General features: G+C 50.5%; 5 protein-coding genes across 5 annotated transcripts; 2 read left to right on the plus strand and 3 right to left on the minus strand.

Annotated features, from left to right (window-relative positions):
- Window positions 1-1,620: 1,620 nt before the first annotated feature.
- Window positions 1,621-2,484, plus strand: BU24DRAFT_461834 (uncharacterized protein; the record flags this gene model as incomplete). Its single annotated transcript, XM_033531930.1, has 3 exons — window positions 1,621-1,975; window positions 2,201-2,307; window positions 2,389-2,484. 3 exons carry the CDS (start codon window positions 1,621-1,623, stop codon window positions 2,482-2,484), a joined length of 558 nt encoding a protein of 185 aa, XP_033383935.1.
- Window positions 2,485-9,048: 6,564 nt separating this feature from the next.
- BU24DRAFT_181346 (uncharacterized protein) lies at window positions 9,049-10,716 on the minus strand. The gene has a single exon (XM_033521626.1). It carries the CDS (start codon window positions 10,438-10,440, stop codon window positions 9,220-9,222), a length of 1,221 nt encoding a protein of 406 aa, XP_033383936.1. The 5' UTR covers window positions 10,441-10,716; the 3' UTR covers window positions 9,049-9,219.
- Window positions 10,717-10,778: 62 nt separating this feature from the next.
- BU24DRAFT_421891 (Sedlin) lies at window positions 10,779-11,979 on the minus strand. Its single transcript, XM_033527837.1, has one exon. It carries the CDS (start codon window positions 11,793-11,795, stop codon window positions 11,244-11,246), a length of 552 nt encoding a protein of 183 aa, XP_033383937.1. The 5' UTR covers window positions 11,796-11,979; the 3' UTR covers window positions 10,779-11,243.
- A 122-nt stretch (window positions 11,980-12,101) lies between these two features.
- Window positions 12,102-12,952, plus strand: BU24DRAFT_421892 (mitochondrial ribosomal protein subunit L31). The gene is made up of 3 exons (XM_033527838.1): window positions 12,102-12,200; window positions 12,329-12,558; window positions 12,724-12,952. The coding sequence occupies exons 1-3, from the start codon at window positions 12,151-12,153 to the stop codon at window positions 12,774-12,776; spliced, it is 333 nt and encodes a 110-aa protein (XP_033383938.1). The 5' UTR covers window positions 12,102-12,150; the 3' UTR covers window positions 12,777-12,952.
- Window positions 12,953-13,104: 152 nt separating this feature from the next.
- Window positions 13,105-18,743, minus strand: BU24DRAFT_421893 (uncharacterized protein). The gene has a single exon (XM_033527839.1). The coding sequence runs from the start codon at window positions 18,412-18,414 to the stop codon at window positions 13,228-13,230; it is 5,187 nt and encodes a 1,728-aa protein (XP_033383939.1). The 5' UTR covers window positions 18,415-18,743; the 3' UTR covers window positions 13,105-13,227.
- Window positions 18,744-19,244: the final 501 nt, after the last annotated feature.

Consider the following 19,244-nt stretch of genomic DNA (forward strand, 5'->3'; position numbering starts at 1 on the left):
TCTCCGAGCAATGATGGGTGGGTGAATCCCAATTTTGCAAGTGCTCGGGGCACGATAAAGGAATCGCGCTCCAGCCAGTTGTCGTATCATGCTTCTCCCCCAAGTTGTGCCTGCTTGGATTCAAAGGGCGCAATGTCGAAACAGTAACGCGCGGCCTTTGGTCCTTGAAGGGCACCTGTGTGGTTTTGGTGGCATTGTTCCAGAAGGATGCGCATCAAGAAACACTTCACGATTGAGGTGTCGTTGGCATGATGGGTCCTGGTTGACATGGTACATGATTAAGTAATGTTCCGAACGAGGCGTTCGCAGTGGAGTGCGGAGAAACCCTGGGAGCATCGTCGGCCTGGCCTGTTCAACGACAAGGGAGACATCTCAGGTACCGAGCGGACGATGAACTCTATTTCAACCTGCACGTATCGCGAAGCCTTCGCCTCTCTCAGTATCGCGAAAGAGTCACAAGCAGAATTCAGCATGTTGTCTACCCAGCGTCTCATGTCGATTGATGTCAAGGCGGGCCACTCGTCTTTCGATGCTCCTGATCCGCCACCCCGCGCTCTCAATTGAGTGGCAACGACTATCACTCATGATGTGCTTCTTGCTTAGCCAAGCCTTGCATGCTCTACGCCAGCATGTCCACTTGCACGTGAAAGATTGACCATACAGCAGACCTGGCTATCCAGCTCGCATAAATCGTGCAAGTTCGATGAAAGACTTGTCAGCGCGATGAAGAACAGCGGTGCGCCCTTTCCGCCTATCATGCTATCCAACGTCCAAGTCATTCAGTATTTACAGCGCACAGGTTAAGTCAAAAAACCACTAACTGTTCACTTCGGCGGTATGCATCTGACAAAGGGGTCAGCTGGAGCGGGCCGTTGAGACCACAATGCAGAGCGCTTGTATGTGTGTTTGAGCCGTCAGCATGCATATGTTCTACCACAGAAGGCTTTCCGGGCAAGGTCGTACCGCTGAGGAGCATTTTGGGGCGATATTCGAAACGGACCGCCTCTGCTCCAAAGGTCAATATTGCCCATTTAGCCTCTATGTCCGCTTATTAGCTCTTCTTTCTTCTTAAAAATCAGAATAATAAGAAAGCAAGATCATGAGTATTCCAAAGTCGATACTGCGCTTTGCCAGCAGTCCGTTGCTGACGGGAAGCAGGGGTTGGGTTTAGGGCAGCGGGGACCATCGGGGCCATGCTAGTATGAGTGTGTGCAACGATGTCGCGGCGCCCTCCCCGCCGTTCAATAGTTCAGCCCGCAGTAGAATGCCTGCAGCAACGGTGATACAACCTACGATGCGCTTCACTCGCCCTGCGCGATTATGGCAGAGGAGGTCAGGCATGTCTATTGGACAGATTTCGGGCAATTTTCTGTCCTTTGTCGCTATTGACAACTTGTGAATGCTAAGAAATTGGAGATAAATTAAAAAGCCCAAGTTGGTGGTCACCTACTGCCGGCCCAATATTCGATGTCAGTCAAAACAGCACGAAGTCTCGGCTGAAGTGCCTGTCAAGACTCAAAAGATCGGCATGCCAATTCGAAAAGAGCGACCGTTTAGACCGTTTTGGACCGTTTTCTGTTAAAAGGTTGATTTTTCCGCAGGGACTCCACTCTTGCGATGATGGCTGCCTCCAAACGGCCAGAAGACGCCTGGACCGGCCTGCTTATCATTATGGAAATCATTTCACACATCACTGGAAGTTTTTCCGAACATGATGCATTCGGTGGCGCTTCAGCCTGGTCGTTGGGTAAAGGCACACGCTGGGACGGGCGGCTTGTTGGTTCATCACAAGGTGACCAGGTGAAGAGATCGCCTCAGGGCCCCTCGACCTTGCTTCCCGCAGCCCCTCGAGGGTTGCTACTGCTCTATTCTGACCTGGCACAGGCAAATCCTCACACTTACTTTCACAAGGCAAGCCAGCCATGCCGATGTGGGAGGGCAACCGCGACCAGGACCGGCAAAACTTCCAATATGGGTTCGCAGGCTCCATGACTGAGTCGGCGCCGACGATCCTAAATGGATGTCAACGCACATATGCTGCTTTTTTGTCTCAACGCCACCATTGTCTCGATTTTTCGATGTCCAGAGCAAGTCTCTTCTATCATCAAGTGCCGTTCTGTCCTAACCGAGCTCCTCGTTGTTAACGTCTCTGCATAAGCGTCAATTCTACACTCTACCTCACCACACTGATTGGATCAAGGGCGGCATTTTCCTTCTGCCGGCTTTTTGTCGCGATGTCTGGGTCGTGCCAACCCGGGCAATATCGTACAGAAGGACAAGGTCATCCCGGCTTCCCGCAACTTCCCAGTCAGTGTGACAAGGTCAGCGATCACGATGATTCGAGCGGGAACTTCAAGAGAGGTTTTCGACATGGGCTGATTCCTGCAGCAGTCTGCAGCAGCCTATCTTGGGTCCGGCTTCAATGATGTCAGGAGCGCCCTGATTCGATTCCTGGCTGCGGCCTGCCAGAAAGATCAAAGCTAGGCTCCTCGGCTTATGCACTCATTAAGATCAGCTTCAAGACCAGCCCCCCTCTCACTGAGACACTCATGATAGGTGGAGGGTGTATTTCAGGAGTCAGGTTCTGTCCTTACCAGACTGTCGGGATTTTTGGTCCTGGGGCCTCGTCCCCCATCCAATAACTGTGAGTGGGCATTGGCCAGCCTCACCGGTCCTTCTCAGGCATGGCACGCCGCACGCGTGATTGCCCAAGCATGTTAGAGAGCCATGCGATGCTATGCTTACGCCTTTGTCTATGGAAACATCACCTCGCTTGCGAACAGAATCCTATCCACATCATAGACGGTATGAATGAGCAAGTTCATTTACAAGAATATGTTATCAATTTCCTCATCAATGGCCAATCATCATTTATCCCATTCCAACCGAACAGCTGGAATTTGGCTTTACTTGAGTGAATTATTCAAAGGTCTTCAGTTGTCTTGATTCTAGCCCTTCAATCTATACATCTCACGGGTATAACCTGATTAGCCTTTCACTTCCTGACAACATTACTCCGTACTACGCACACTGAAATGGAAAATAGCTTACGCGGCAAAGCAGAATCCCCAATGAAGAAAAGTGGACTGAACGCCTCAAAATGGAGTTTGTGCATAGAACCCATAGTCAGCAGTGTCGCCGCCATCCGAGTTGAGACCGGTTTACAACAGTTAATATGAGTACGTATTTTCCGAAGTATTTTGTGGGAATGTTAGAAATCCGGAATCGAAATACCTTGTGATCTACCTTCACAATTTCCTATTGCAATCAACCCGTCCTTGGCACATGACTCTGCTCATCATTTACCTTACTCCATGGAACATGGTGATGAACGATCACAATGATCACCCAAAGCGAGTGCATGCTTCCATGCACACATCCACCTATGCTCGAAAGAGTTCAACTGCTTTTGAACATTCCCACAAAATACTCTACCGTTGTTCCTGCAAGTAGCAACGCAAGTGATCGTTTTCCCAGATACAGATCTGCGCTGTGCCGAATATCGCCGTCTTGTTCCGTATCCATCGCATTGCTGGTCGGTCACGTGTCTCTCTCCTATTACCTGCAGGAACAATACATCAACAACACGCGTGTCGATGTTTGCAAATCTACATTTATGCAGCCCTCAGGAATCAATAAACAATGATTGGTGCGCATTCATCGGCTGAACGTATTCACCTGAACCGTGAGTCTTTGCACTCGAGTCCAAAGACCGATGTGGATTCAGGTCCGTACCAAGATAAACCGCATTACCATTCCTGGCCTACTGTTGTGGCACGCGTCGATTGCGTTGCAGATCTCCATCCACAACGTATTCGAATCTGTCAAAACTTGCGTCCACGCAAGTTCCCCGGAAATTGTCTTTGGTCACTCGTTGCGCGAGTAGGGAGACTGCCTCTTTGGCGAGTACATGGTCTGCTGCGCGCGGCGTTGTGTGGAACTCACCCGGTCCATTATGCATGTGGCTCACGACTAGGAATCGCGCCACTTCAAGCAACAAAAGCTTCCACTTCCAACTCCTATGCTTTTGTGATTGGTTCAGAACGCGTTTCGCGATCTCAATTCGCGTCGTGAGTTCTTCTCTGGTAGATGAACAAAGCTTCTTCTAGCGGCCTTCCAGAATCCAGGGGCAGGGCGGCCAATGGGCTACACACTCGCCCAAAGAGATAACTTCGCTAAACGCTTGTGCCATTGTCCTCGTGTTGTACGCTTCAAAAGTATACTATTTTCAGCGCAATGCCCGCTTTCTGGTTTGTCTCACATCTCACGAATGGTGTTGCTAATTGCATCATTTACATCGGCACCTTCACGCCGAACTGCTCAATCGCAGTTTCAAGACTATATCCTAGCTAACAATATACTTGTCGAAACCAAATTGCGTTGAATCGTCGCAGATTGTCATCTTCAAAGGCAGCATTTCGGTCGTTATCAATCTCCATCTCCTTATGGGTGCATCCTCATATCTAAATATATCGAACAGGCACCATACCTTGCTTCAGCTGACACGAGTAACTTCGACGGCAAGGTGACTATGGTACTGCTCTGGACCCGAGGCAATGGTGCAAATATCACTTGATGTCACAATAATGCGTTCCATGGAATGGTTTGTGTCATCTGTGTTGCCAACATGAAATTACTCTCGGGTCCATATTTGATCAATTGTCCTACGAGGACTCATTTTGGTACCGAGCCTTACCAAAGTTACCATCCGATCAAGTTGCACTATGTAATTGTTTGCATCACCCAACCCGTAGTGACATCACAAATTTAGTCGTAAAGATTTTACTCCGACCGAGCCGTCCAAGCCTTTTGGGGGCGGAAGAATTACCCACTCAATGCGATGGCGTAGCGTTCATTGCACGAACCAGAGAGAGAAAGTAACATACGTTGGAGAAGGGAAATGATCAACCCCTGTTTTGCGCACTACAGCATGCAAAGATTGGATCATTTTGATCGTCAGAGAGATGGAGCACACGACCGCTCGAACGAAATGGATGCGACCAGACCTTCACAACATCGGCGGTAAACGGGAGCTAAAGCCGCCGAGACGCATTCCTACGTTTCACCATCTGCTATCAACTCCTTCCGGATTCTAATCACCAGCGACCATTCTACTTGCGTCCGCAAAGAGACAGCTTCTTTCGCATTGACAGCCCTAAAGCACTGATGCTTAAACTCGAACAAGCCACGAGCCTGCACGCCGCACCGCGCAATCTGCAATCTGCACACGCTAGATCGGCAAAAGCCTCCCGAGTTTGAAGCGAACGACAGTTGTGAAGGCATGGTGCGACTGCCTGCCTTGAAAAGAAGAGAGACTCGAAGAGCAAGAGCGAGCAATCAAGGATCCACACGTGAGAGACCAGGGCAGGAAGATGCCGACTGATGAATAATAATGCCTGCAATCGAAACGGGTCGGAAGCTGCACTGTTCAAGTTCCAGCAAGCACATGGTGCGACTACACAGCTTGGTGACGAACAGCCAATTGACAATTCGTTGCGCTCAGAATTCTCATCTCTCCCTATCCCTTTGCATGAGCATCTCGCCCAGTGGCGTCAATTCGCTCGGACGGCCTTGCAGCTTTGCAAGAGATGTTCAGAGGATTTGTGTGGGCATTTCCGAGTACGAGTGCGAGATCAATGCAACCAGCCGCACGAGTAAATCAAGAAAAGAATAGTTTCTCTTTCTGCTGCCCTCATCAATTGTCCGCGTAACGCAAAAGCAAGCAAGTTCCCGCTCGTCTTCCTATCTGGGAGTTTCGTCCGAGAGGCCTAGCTCGAGGTCTTCGACTCACTGCTTACACATGCCTTACATAGACGGAGATGTGATTGACGGGATTCTCCACTAGATGAGAAAAATCAAGGCCCTCAATAGCATTTGCACAATCGGGGCACGCACACAGACACACACGGCGCACAGGCAAAGGGAAAGGGATTTGATTTCCCCGGTCCACCAACTGCGGATAGTCCTTACCCTATTATCGCACAGGTCTACGGATCTGCGACGACGCCCACGTCGCGAGTCCGCCTGCCCTGTCACTATCAAAACACCAGCCACCCATGCGTAAAACGAACGTTTCGACACCGCGAGAGAGAGAGCGCGGGCGCCGCGTATTGCTGCCCAAATCAGATGGTATGAGCTGATGATTCCTATGATAGATAGTTACATTGTCGCTTGGATGGTCACTGATTGGATTACGACGCACCATGAGGTAAAAAATTGTAAACCAAGCCTTAGAGCAAATGTAAGCCTATAGCTTACAACCCGTGGGTTCCCTGGCGTGCCGGAAAGTGAAGCGGGCACGCGTTCGCAATCGCGAAAAATAACGGCACGGAGACAAGATAGATGAGCTGGCGGTTGGCAGTTTGCCATGCTTCCCGGGGTTCCCCAGGTAAAAAGGTTTATCCACAGGTGGAGAAATACTGGTCGAGTCACGAATAACCTACAGTACAGATTACTTACTTACCTGCCTACCTAACTCGAGGAGGAGAATCGCCCCCTCCGAACGGATCAGGGTGGGTAGAGAGTGCTTTGTGGCGCTTTGTGCTTTTTCTGAGCTTGCTTGCTTGGTTGCTTGCTTCGTGCCTTGATTGTTTGGATCCCATGGATTAGATGGATGATGGTGGGAGCAAAGGTCTGGCTCGAATGGCAGTTTCGATCGGCATTGACCTGCTTGAGTAACTCCTATGTACGTTACGCTTTGGTTCATTTCTTTGCAGGGGACCGCGCAGCGATTTTGGGGGCCGATCATTCAGACTTTCTCTCCCCCCTAGATAGGCCGCCGCACGTCTGTTGTTCAAGTCATGCTTGACAGGCTGTAGCTTGCTTGTATCGGTCGTAACGGCTAAGTTTGTTGTAAGTTTGGAGATGGGGGTAAACCCGGATCAGATTCCATGCTCGTGATGCCGGTTCCAGTTTGTTGCGTGGTAGATAGGAGAGAGGGGCAGGGGAGGGTGGCATTGATAATAGTGATAAAGACACGTCTGTGAGGAGCAAACAATGGGCTTCTTCGCAGTCCCGGATTGTAGGCCATATCGTGTTTCCCATGTATCCCTTGCTGTTTGGATCTTGTCCACTTTTTGGCATCTTCGTTGCTCGAGTTTCTCGTCGTGTCTAGGGTCGTCGTATCCCAGCGAGACAATGCCTGCCTGTCTGCCCTGGCCTGGACAGAGTGCAACAGACTGCCCTGTCTGATGTGTCTCATGGGATTCTATGGCCTAAGCTTCAACTTCAACTTGCGGGTCTTCGCGCTTTGAGTGCGGCTCCACCGGTTCTATACATCTTGATGATTGTATAGAGATGATATCGTGAACGAGGGACAGATCCTCATCTACCTACCTCAATCGCATGTACAGACTTGCCAACGATGGGAAACTTCTGCAAACTACGGTCCGGTCAGATACGGCCAGCGTGATTGAAGTGTGGCCTCCTCCTGGCACTCATCATGATTCCCAGCAGTGCAACTTTCCCCATCGTCGTCTCGAGCGTCGTTCAACGGAATCGTTGCCATACCGCACTGCTCTCTTCTTCGACGACGAGAAGACGTTGTCCAACAAAAGCCCATCAGCACCTCACTTACCCTCTCTCGTAGCGTTCATGGTGGCAGGTAAGTCCTCATCCATGAGCTTGCTTGCCAGTCAGTTCCAGACTGAAGAATCAACGCCTTCTGGGTGTTTGCTAAGCTTGCAGTGACGCCGTATACGAACGTACCACCTGCCCCCGTCTCCTACGTTGCCCTCACTGATCGAACCTACTGTGGTCTCTGTGAAAACATATGATAACTTCGGGCTTTGGCTTCTACGAATACGTGAAGGACGTCAGGGTGTTGCGACCTGGTCGAATCACACATACACTTGGAGTGCTTGAGGCTGCCACAGCTGGTCTTTTGTCACACGGAGATATTATGATCGAGTAGACCGGCGTATATCTAAGTCTATTGAGACTTGCTGGTGGGCTTTGATAAGTTGTAGCATATGTGTGCCTTTCTCACAGGCAGTGAGCTCCCTACTCGTCAAGGGCAGTGAGGAAGGTTCAACGCAGTGGTAAGGAGTTCTGTAGACAGTAGTTGTAAATCTAATATACGCCCCATATCATCCCGTATCTAAATGATCTTTCTATCTCTGCTGCTAGGTCTATGATGTTCGTCGTGCGACAATTCAGTCAGGTTGAACCAGGTGTTGGTCTCCTCGTATTCCTGAAGATGCCCAGCGTTATCCTCCTTTGAGTGGCATTTTACCATCCGCACAATGAAGAAAATTCGTCGAAAGTTTTTTTTATGGTCTTTTAGTGGTTTATAAATATGTTGGATCTGCTTTGTGGTCTGCTTTTGCTTATATTGGGGTTGAGTAAGGTTTTTTTATTGTTTGGAGGTTTATCTAAATTTCAAAATTCAAGAAGAGCTTTCTCATTGACAAACTTTGCCAAAATGAAACTTCGCCATAATTGTGATGGATGCAATAACTGTACGATTCGAATAATTCGAACCTAAGGTTGCAACTCGAAGCTCCCAAGAGAGAGCGAACCCCTTGCGTAGAAACTGAACGTGGTTGCGTTTTCAACGTAAAGCTGAGACCAAGATCCACACCCAAAGCATGCGTCAAGATGCTCTGCAATGCCACAAACCGTAGAGCTACTGCGATTTCCTCCAGTCTCTCTCCTCAACCACAATCGCCACCTAGAACAGTCGCTTCATCATTTGCCATGTCTTGCTTTTTCGTTCAAGATCACCAATTGCATCATTACCTCCGAGCATGTCCCTATTTCTTAGCGACGATCACTCCATCGACAACCTCGTACGCCTCGCGACCAGCCTCACTCTCAGAACTCAGTTCGCTGGAGCTTTCGACCAAATATCGGCGACGCGCATGCTTCGCCACATGACGGTCGCCACGCCGACGCTCTTTCACCCAGCTATTCTCGTCGTGGACTGCGTCCTCGCTGTCCTCAGACGCTGAGGTGGTAGGACACGGTGTAACGCTCATATTACGCAATCTGGTGTTGTTATTGGTCAGCTCATTGCTATCTTAATTGATGATGTAGGCGATCGTACCTCTCTGTGATTGAATCCTTTCCATCAGCCATGATCTTGATCTGCTTCCTCGCTTTGAGATGGGATTGGCGCTTCTCCCTAAGCGCCGCACTGGAAGAAACAAAGCTCTTCGGCGGAGAGGAGCTGTGAAGCTCAAGTATAGGGGTCTGCGGAGGTGTAGGCAACAATGCGGATCAAACTTGTACTGTAGGCTTTCCGCGAGGTGACTTTGGTGAAAGCTTGCTGTTAGATAGTTTGGATGATTCAACTTCCGAGTCGCTGAGACCGATGGTCTTTCTTTTGTTGCCCTTGGACGCCGTAGGGGATACCTGAGTTGGTGAGATGAAAGCGCTCTTTTGGGCACGAGACGTGATAGATGAAGTTGATGTCTTGATGCCTGGTGTAAAAGACGCTGCTCCGGATCCCGAAGTTGGAGGCGTGAGAGGATAGCCACCCAGGGAAAGTGCCGGAGGAGGCGTCATCGGAGCAACTCTTCGCGACTGACGTTTCTGAGGATTTTCTTTTAGGGTCCTTGACGCCGAAAAGCCTTTGGTGCCTTGTATCTTTTGAGTCACCGTCTGCTTTACGTTGGGTCCCTGTTGGAAGTGTTCTTCGCCGACAGGAGACTCTTTAAACATCTGGGCTACTTGAGCTGGCTGCTCAAGAGCCAATCGAAGTCCATAAGAGTATTGTGTTGGGTTCTTCACAATATTGGATCGATCGAACTGATAGCTACGGAATTCATTGTGTGGGATCTGTGTTCGTCTATCCGGGGTGATCACCTTTTTGCCAGGTGAACGGGGCTTAGGAGGAGTCGATGGTGTAGGGACTGAGACTTTGTTGTCTGCCCTACCAGTGCTGCTGGGTGTGCAGGGTGTCCTTGCTGGTGGTGAATCGACTTCATTCGTGGTGCTCGGGATTTCTTTGATTGCTGTTGCAATTTGCGATAGGAACTCCACCGAGCCCAAAGTGCTTCCTGGGCTGATGACGGCACCACTTGCGGAGCTTGTGGTAATCTCGAGTATGCCGTCGTCATCATCACTCAAAAGGTCGATGATCCCGGTGCCCTCTGGAACATAAACGTCTCGTCCTTTTGCGAACTTGTCACGAGTAGTAACCGGAACCTCGAACTTGAGCTCGGTCGAAGTGAACTGGATAGGTTTCTTTGGCGAGGAATTAATCCTGATTGTTGCTGCAGATGGTCCCTTTGCTGATTCCAGAGCTGCTTTGTGAGGGAATGCCGCCTCTGCGGCCTTCTTGTTAGTGAACGCGACAGACTCCTTACGGTGCTTGCTGTGCAGATCCAAGACTTCGGCGCTGTGCTTCGAGGCGAGCTGTTCGATCTCTCGCCTCTGTCGCGCCTTCAGCTCATTGAAAGTAGCTGGCAGATCAGCTGAGACGGTGTTGGTATCCATCGTGAGATATTGAAGCCGTGGTGTCGAGGTTCGCGGGATGTGTGTTGAGATGGAAAAGTCCTGGAGTCAGGTATTTATATCTCATCCTGGATGGGTTGCTCGGAGTGAAGGTGAAGTGAAATTACCAGCGAAGATCAGCGGGGATGAGAAGGATGGTGAATTGAATTCGGTCCTTCATCATATCCAGCTTATGGTGAAGGTGAAGGTGAAAGTGAGATGATTGACTTCGAGGTAAGAGTAGAGAAGCCATGTTCACGAATTCTTTCATAGGTGTAGTTTGTTGACGTGTTTTCCTGTAGACGAGCAAGAAGGAGCATGGAACCTTGAAGTCAAGGTGAGCGTTGTTGTATTGTGATGTTTCTAGTCTGACGTTGCTGTGCAATTGTAACTAGTTAAGCTTTGCTAAATTCTCATGTGATTTGTTCTAGCTTGTTCTTATATATCTATTGTGTGAAGCACCTTGAGGCATGCAATGCATATGCATTCATGACTGCAAGTGGTAGATACGTTACACCTGTATCCTTCACTTTATTGACTCGTGCTTGTGCGTCCTAAGTCCAATCGAGGCAGACAAGAACCAAACAATTAATAGCATCTTGAAGAGAGAAGATCTAGTTCCCTCTACTCTGACACATAACGCTCGTCTTCGCTCTCCTTCAGTCTGCATGTACCTCTAGCAGTCATATTACACCATTCATGCACGCGGACGAGCCTCAGACCCATAGCCCTGTTAGGCTTTCCGTATCTTCAATCCGTGATTGGTATCATTAATATCATTTCTTCCCCATATCTCTTCCTCAAATTCACAAGTACTTCTTCGCTGCAGCCGCGACCCTCTGCCTGAAAACCGGGCTTTTCACCACATCTCCATTCGCCACTGAGAAGAACGGATTCATGACCGTCTTGAGCCATGCCTCATACACATCGACGAAGAAGTTCTTGACCGCCTCCTCGGTCGCCGGCGCCGTAGGGTTATACACGTTTCCGCCCAACGCGCCCCTCCCACCCGCCAGACTGCCCCTACTGCCGCCTCCTCCGCCCAACCCTAGCGCCTCGTCCCTCGGCCTCGTGAGTAATAGAAATCGTACATTGGCGCCCGTGATCCAGCACGATATGTAATTATGTTGGTACTTGTCGATGTGCTTCAGGTACATTGGCGCGGAGCCGGACGAGGTGCTGGGGCCCCATTGGACCTCTTCTACGATGTCGAGGGCGGAGTGGATGATGAAGGGATTCAGTGCGCGCTCGGAGGTCGTGAAGCGTGCTACGCCGTCGCCGCCGCTTCTTGAAGTGCCGAATTCGTGGGTGAAGAGCGGGTTGTCCGTCGGGGAGAGTATGGTAAATGTGTACGACATTTTGGGGGGGAAGTAGTCGGTCAATCGTTCTGTGACGTTGCAGTTGGAACCGACGTTTGTGTTTCGTTATATGAGAGAGTATTCAGATGTCGAGACCCGCGGAATTTTTATGTCGTGCGCCGCTCCCGCACCAATCTCCAAGCTGTGCTTGACCTTTCCTGTACTGTTTGTTTGTCCCTTGACGTCTCTTGATACCGCCGCAGCTAAAGCCAGAGCTCCGCAATCAGCGACCCTGGAGATTCCGCCAAGCAACGCTCCCATTGGCCAACGCACAAACTTTCATAGAACCTCACGCCTTCAATTCCTCCCCATCTATCAACCAACCCAAACCTCCGAACAGCCTCACACACACGCCATGTTCGGTCCATTCCGCCTCACAAACCCCCTCTCCGGAGGCCTCCTCTGGTTCGTGACCCCGATTCCCACTCCAATCGCCACATAGAAACCCTCTCTCCCCCCATCCACATTACCATTTTCCCCAGACCCTCCCTCCTCCAACCAAAATCAAACAATTGGCTCACACCACCGAACAGGAAAATCCCCTGGCGCCTCTCCCGCCACCAAAAGTACCGCCATCGCGAGCGCCTCCGGAAAGTCGACGCCGTGGTCTCGACGCTCGACTCGGCGCTCGCGCGCATCGGACAGTCGATGAAGAGGGTCGATAGGTGGAAGCAGGAGATGCCGACCGAGCAGGAGATGCTGGCAAAGGACAAGTACACTGTCTTTGACCGGAAGGTCAAGAGGTACAGGAAGGGGATTCATAGTAAGTTTCCAATTCCGCTTTCCAGTTTCCGACGCACGCTGGGGTGGTGGTTCGAGGGATTGGAGCCTTTGAGGGCTCTGTTCTACTGCTTGCTTTGTGTGCGTGTGGGGTCGATATATATTTTCATGTATTCGAGACAATGGCTAACCAACCTACCCTTTACAGAAGTACCAAAATGGACAAGAGTCAGCCAGCGCCTCAATCCTCCCGGTTTCTAAACCCCTCCGCCGAACTTGGGGACCCCTTCCGTACCATTACATGTTTTCATTATACACAAGGAGAAAAAAAGAAGGAAAGGACACGAGCGAAAACTTTGGATTCTCGCATGTTTATTAGGAATGCAACATTTCATGGCGTTCTTTTGATGTTTAAATTCTTGGCTGTTCCGTTGGATTGAGGAAGAGGGAGGGAAGATGGGAAGATACGAAAGACGGAAGGCAAGATATGTATATACTTCAGTGAATTGGAGTGGAGAAGAGAAACGACATAATAAAAATCATCACTCAAATGCATCGCCTATTTGGCCCGACTGAGAAATAGCACGTGAGATTCCCTTATTCATGGTTGAGTTAAGAATTGTCTATTGTGTACAGCACCCTATTAGGTATAACATGAGATAACACCATCCCCTCTTGTACTTAGAACGTGAAACAATGGCGACCCCTAGAACTATGACGTATCCGCCGCCTGCTGAGCATTTGCCGCAGGAGCAGGAGGGGCGGCTTTCCTGTCGCCGAAATTATGAAGTCTCTCTCCGATGAGGTACACCTCATCTCTGACTAACATCTGCCATCGCATGAGCATCATTGCACCTTCCCTCCCCATCCACACGCTCGCCAACAGGAGTCCGAGCAGAGGGAAACTGAAGCGGAAGACCTGTGCGCGAGTGTCTTTGTCTGCGCCTGCCCAGACGGTTTTTAGGAGGAAGGTGGCGACGACCGAAGGGACTGCCACGGCAACTGTGAAGATGGCCACGATGGGAAGGACGAAGCAGCGCGTTGCGAGGCGGGCGTTCGGGTTGAGGTAGCCGTCGGAGACGATGGCGCGGAAGGCTCGTGCGGCCCGTGACGTGCGATTTGCGAAGAGGATGCGGGCGGCTAGACGAGCGTAGAGGAACCCGAGCGTCCAATCCTGCACGATGTGGACGACGTGGGGTTCGTTGGGGCCCAGGTAGGCATGTAGCGGCATGAGGAAATAGAGTTCGAGGAGGATGGAGAACATGAGCGGGAAGCCGAGCAAAAATGATAGCCACACATATCCGAAGCGGAGGACCCGAAGCCCAAATTTCGAGGCAGTTGTGGCGACGGTAATTAGAGTCGATAAGGGCGATGGGATGGGCTGGGTGAATGATGAGACGTATTTGTACGCTTGGTAAGCGCTATATGCAATAGTACCCAGAGTATATATACCGAGGGATAGGGCATGAATGTCGTTCATTTCCATCGTTGATGGGAGGATGAGTGAGAAGAGGTAGCGTCCAAAGAGAAGTGGTATCACAGTAATTCCAACCCCAGTGAAGGCGGCGAACATCCAGATCGTGAAGACGAAGAGGGCAATGCGGACGCGGAACCATGGTGGGATGTAGACCATCGTGACCAAATCTGAATTATGAACGCCGTCTTCATCTTGCTTTCCGTCGAAACGCTCATTGTCGGGGTTGACATCCACGAACACCCTTTGGCCCTTGGGTATACGAACTTGATCTGAGGCCGGTGCACGCACATATCTGCCTTCAAAAGAGAAATCTTCTGGCGTCTCGGACTCGGTTTCGGAGGAATCTGGACCGGTTTCTTCTGGCACAAGTCGTTGACCTTTGCTAGGCTTTCGTGTAAACCAGCTTGTGAAGGAATAGTGCCAAGGGCGTTTTACCAAACGTCCCTCTTCGAGCCGTATTTTCTCGCCGAAGAGAAAGTTTGACAAGCGGAGGACTCGGGCACACGATTTGAACCACCATTGATAGATTGTCTGCAACCCATCGCTGGGCTTGTACACCTTAATGATCAATGGTGTCAAGAAATTGTAGAAGAGCAGATCCAGCGGAAATTCGATCGACGGTGCTTGAGACACGAATTGAATAGGAAGGACGCCGGTGGTTGTGCGATTGAGGACCCAGACGACACCGCCTAGACAGACCACAACCAATCCACCGTATACGAGCGCACTGAATGCAATTTTGCGAAGCTGAGTAGTGACGCTGCGCTCGAGCACATCTCGGACAGGATGGAACGTAGGATCGTCTGGGTCACGGATGAAGTAAAGAACGCCCTTTCGCATGATCTTACGACACATGGATACGAACAAGGCGAAATGGAACATATAGCACGTGCCAATGAACCAATGCACGAATCCAGACGTCCACGGAGCTTCTCGAGCGAACTGCCATCGTGAGTACAAGGTTGCATTGGAAAATAGCGGAAGAAGTGCGAAGTCGAGGAGCAAGCCACAGTATAGTGGGAATACCAGCATCTCTATGCTGATTATAAGAATGACTTTCAGGACGCCCCCAGCTTGTTGAAGGATGTCCGATATAATCTGTTCAATCTTCCGTCCCTGTGGCGATGTACTGATAGGCGAGCCGTGTTTGAGGTAAAGAGCGCCTATCATGGCAAAGAAGGCGTAGCCCGCGATGATCGCTATCGATCGGTCGCCTGCCGTCCAAGGCTCTAGGTCGGCGACGACCGAAGTCATATTACGACCGGAATCTAGGTTGAAAGTGATGTTGTATGACTTGGATGTCCATAGCCACGAGGCTACTGCTGAAATGCTGCTATAGATGTAAGTAAGATAGTACTGGATCGTGGCAGGAGCTTGGCGCAACGCCCATAGTGCTGTCTGGGTGGGGGACTGGGCGGTGACGTTCTCGTATACCGCAGCCACAACATGCCCAGTTTGATTAAGAGCAAAGGATGTGGTGTTCTGGATAGTTCGCAGTGCTGCATGGGAATTGATTGACAGGCGGAAGTAGTCTGGATGGGGGAAGGGAGAGGATTCGTACATTAGTCTAGCAATGCGATCCATGGCATTTTCAGCCACAGTGCGAGCAGGACCGGTGACGAACCCTATGCCATTCTCCAGAAAGGTGGGCAGAGTGCCTAGTGTGAAAATTCTCCCTACAAAGCCCAGCACCTGAGCTGTCCAGAAGACCGCACCAGCTCCGAGGCAGATGGCCATGTCGACTACGAAATCGCAGAGAGTGGCGACGAATTGAAGAGGGAATTTGATGAAGAGTGAAATTGGGCTTCCCATGCATAGCAGGACAACTTTGCCGCAGAGGTACGGGAACCAGACTGCGCAGGCTAGAGTGGCAGATATCAGTACGGCACTGAACATGGCGTTCTGGAAAAGCCCCGTAAGAGGTCCTTGCATGCCTATAAGTTCCATGATACCTTCAAGGTCTTCGGCATCATCGATGGCATCTTGGTCATTAACATCGATACCAGCCTGGGCCGCGGCAGCAGCGACTTCGGGGTCTTGAATAGGGAGATTTGCAGCTTCAAGTTGCTCGTTATCAATATTGCCGGCGAAGGGAACAAACGGTGCCTCGTTCGCGAGATCTTGGACGATATGCTCATCATTGCCACCTTCTTCAGCAGCTTGTACGTTGGGTGCGATGCCATCGAAGAGCCAGTCGAGGACATTGTCAACGAGGCGACGAGGGGGTTGTTCGACCCGAGGTGCTGGATCAGGGATCACATCGGCAGCAGCGTTGTGATCATGTCCCTCTAAATGCTCATCTGGAGCGGGCTCGGACGCTTGGACATCGTCTTCGACAACAGCTGCTTCATTGAGGCTCTGATGTAACTCATTGGCGTTGTCATCTTCGGGCATGTTGATCTGCTGCACCTCACTAGTTGCGTGTGAGTCTATTGCAGCATCAGATCCGGCAGGTAGTAACGAATTTGCGCTTCCATCAGACAGTGACGATCTCACGTTGGAATGCGAAGGTCCAGCCTCTCCATCCGCGGGCGATTCAGGTTCGACAACAACCACGGGCACTTGCTGCCAGCTGTCACTACTATGCTCACTTGGCTGTTTCTGGTTGGGAGGAGTTCCACTAGGCCCATGGTTTGGTAATCTCTCATATCCATCCTCGTCCTCCCAGGAATCAGGAACGTCCTGGTCTTGAAGCCCCTGATGACGCCCCTCGTCGGATGGTTGGGGTACATTTGCAAACGACCACGTATTCGCCTCCTCCATACTACGTCGGATCTCTGCAGCAATAAATGATCTGTTCCTAGCAGGCATATCGGGCCTTCGCGGAGTAGGTGGACCTAAGCTATCTGGACCGGTGTCTCTTCCGATGTGCTTCGGCAGACTACTAGATCGTTCAGGAAAAGACTCGGTGTTGACATCAGAGCCTTGGCGTGATAAACTTTGACTGGCCTCCCCATTGCCAATTCTTCTTGGGCGAGAGTCGATAGCACTGTCGTCAGAATGACCTTCAGACAGCCTTTGAAGTTGCTCTCCTAACCGTGAAGATCCTTCAGTAGGGATACTGTTGATAATTTCGGCTATCTCATCGAATGTGTCTGCCTGCAACGCTCGCCGCAACCGTTCGGGAATATCATCATCATCATTTGCTGTAGTTGCATTGATCCGATCTCTTCCGCGCGAAGAAGAGCGATGCGTGGTCAGCACGGACTGGGATCCTCTTTCGTCAATGTCATCGGTCACTCCCTCGTGGTCCCTGTCGTCGAATTCATTGTGGTGGTGGCTTGCATTGTCAGGCTCTGTCTGGTGAGTGTGATCTCCATCGAGATTGTCCACTTCCTCCGCGTCGTCAATATCGGGATGATCCACATCATCTTCGATGACATGGTCCACATGTTCCTCAACCGCTTGTTGCCCATGGCCATGGGCCCGATCGACCGCGGCGTCTTCGTTTATAGCTACCATGTTGATGACAGGCTGTTGCTGTACCACCCATTCTCGTATTAAGAAGATTAGTATAAAAGCTACGACTACTAGCAGTGTAATGATCTGTCCTTCGAGAACATCAATAGTAAATCGGTTCGCCGCCTGTGAGGGGAACCAATTGAAGAAGGACACTTCGGAGAGCAAAGAGGGATTTCTTGATCCCAACGGACTGAGGGTGACGTTGGATGTGGTAGCATTTGACCCCAATGCACGGGTCTCGGAGGTTGAGTGCGGAATGCCGAAAAAGAAATGTTTTACAAGAGACCAGACGGTAGGTTCGCCAGCACTCATATTCAAGGTTTGGGAGTATGGTTTGAAGATGTCTGGAAGGTCAGGTAGCGGGAGGGACACCGTTGTATTGCTGGCCTTTGCTGATGCTATTGCTGATTTCACTGTGTCCATGTTTAGGCTTATCGAATGCGTGGGACGTGGGTCGGCAGCAGGTGGCACAATGACAGGCTCGCCTTGCGCATCGGTGTAGAGATCGCGAACCCAACCGCCGTCACCTAGCCAGAACAGGCTTCGCCAGACTACACGCATGCAGTATGGGAGCATTAGCAACCAGACTGATGCTACTAGTAGCCCACGGCACCATGTAAACAGCATTTTGAGAACGTGTATTGCGGCCCGGCGGATGAACACCGAGGTGGGGATCTGACTTGGCATGCCTGGATGGTAGAGCTTCGTGAAGCGGAAGGGTGTCTTGCACAGCTCGCAGTATTTCTTCTGCGAGTGCGACAACCACTCCATGAGGCATTCCTGGTGGACGAACTTGATACTACCACTGCATTTGCAAGGGTAGAACAGTGGCTCTTCCGCCGTGCCATCTCCTCTGCATATTCGACAGGTATCGGCATCCTCATTGGATTTCTCTGGCACCGTTGCTGACAGGGAAGGTTCGGGGTCGCGTGCAGCGAATGGCTCGACTTCGGAAGCCATGGTGGCGGGGGCGGTGGCCGAAAGTTGGGTCGCGAAATTCGTGCAAATGTAGAAACAATGTAGTTGTGAATTGGTCTAAGAAAGGGAGCGGAAAACGCCGCTGTTGGGTGTTCAAGGACACATTGAGCGTGGAGAGTCGGAAATCCGGGGTGAATAAGTCGTCGTATTAGCGGATTGCGGAGGGGCGACACGGTACGCTGCGTGAGAGTGAATCTAGTAGGAATTACGGACAGATGAGTGTAATCGATGGTGGTATTCGAGTGATTAGGATATGGCGTGCAGAAATACTGCAGCAGTGAAGAAAGCGCTGGGAAGAGAAGTGAAAGGTGAACAGAAGTTTAGAGAACCGATGATGCTGGAGGTGGAAGTTGTTTGTACGGAAGCGTAAGTTCTTGGCAATTCCCACCAAACTCCATTTTGGGTTTAGATCTGTTCCGGTACCCTATCCTATGGTCCATGGCATGGGTTGATTCCCTGAGGATATACTTTGTACAAGACAAGGTACTCCGTATGGAGTAGAACAATAACTAGCTCACTGCAGCGATTGATAGCCAACGGGATTAGGCATTCAGAAATCTTTTCTAAAGGATTGGTAATTACTGAGCATGTACTCCTCTGTGTTTGAGGGCCTCCAGACTACCAACTTATCATTTGGACACCAATTCTATAGAGTGGCGTGTAGTAAAGATAAGGAATGTATGTATTTCCATGAGGACTACTCACAAATTACTGCTGGATCCATTATGGTATACACTGGGATACCGGAAGAGTTGTCATATGCTCCAGTGTTCCAGCTCACCTAGACATGCTGTTCCCAACACGAAAGAACA

The sequence above is a fragment of the Aaosphaeria arxii genome (genome assembly GCF_010015735.1).
Source record: "Aaosphaeria arxii CBS 175.79 unplaced genomic scaffold BU24scaffold_4, whole genome shotgun sequence".
Classification (NCBI taxonomy): Eukaryota; Fungi; Ascomycota; class Dothideomycetes; order Pleosporales; genus Aaosphaeria; species Aaosphaeria arxii.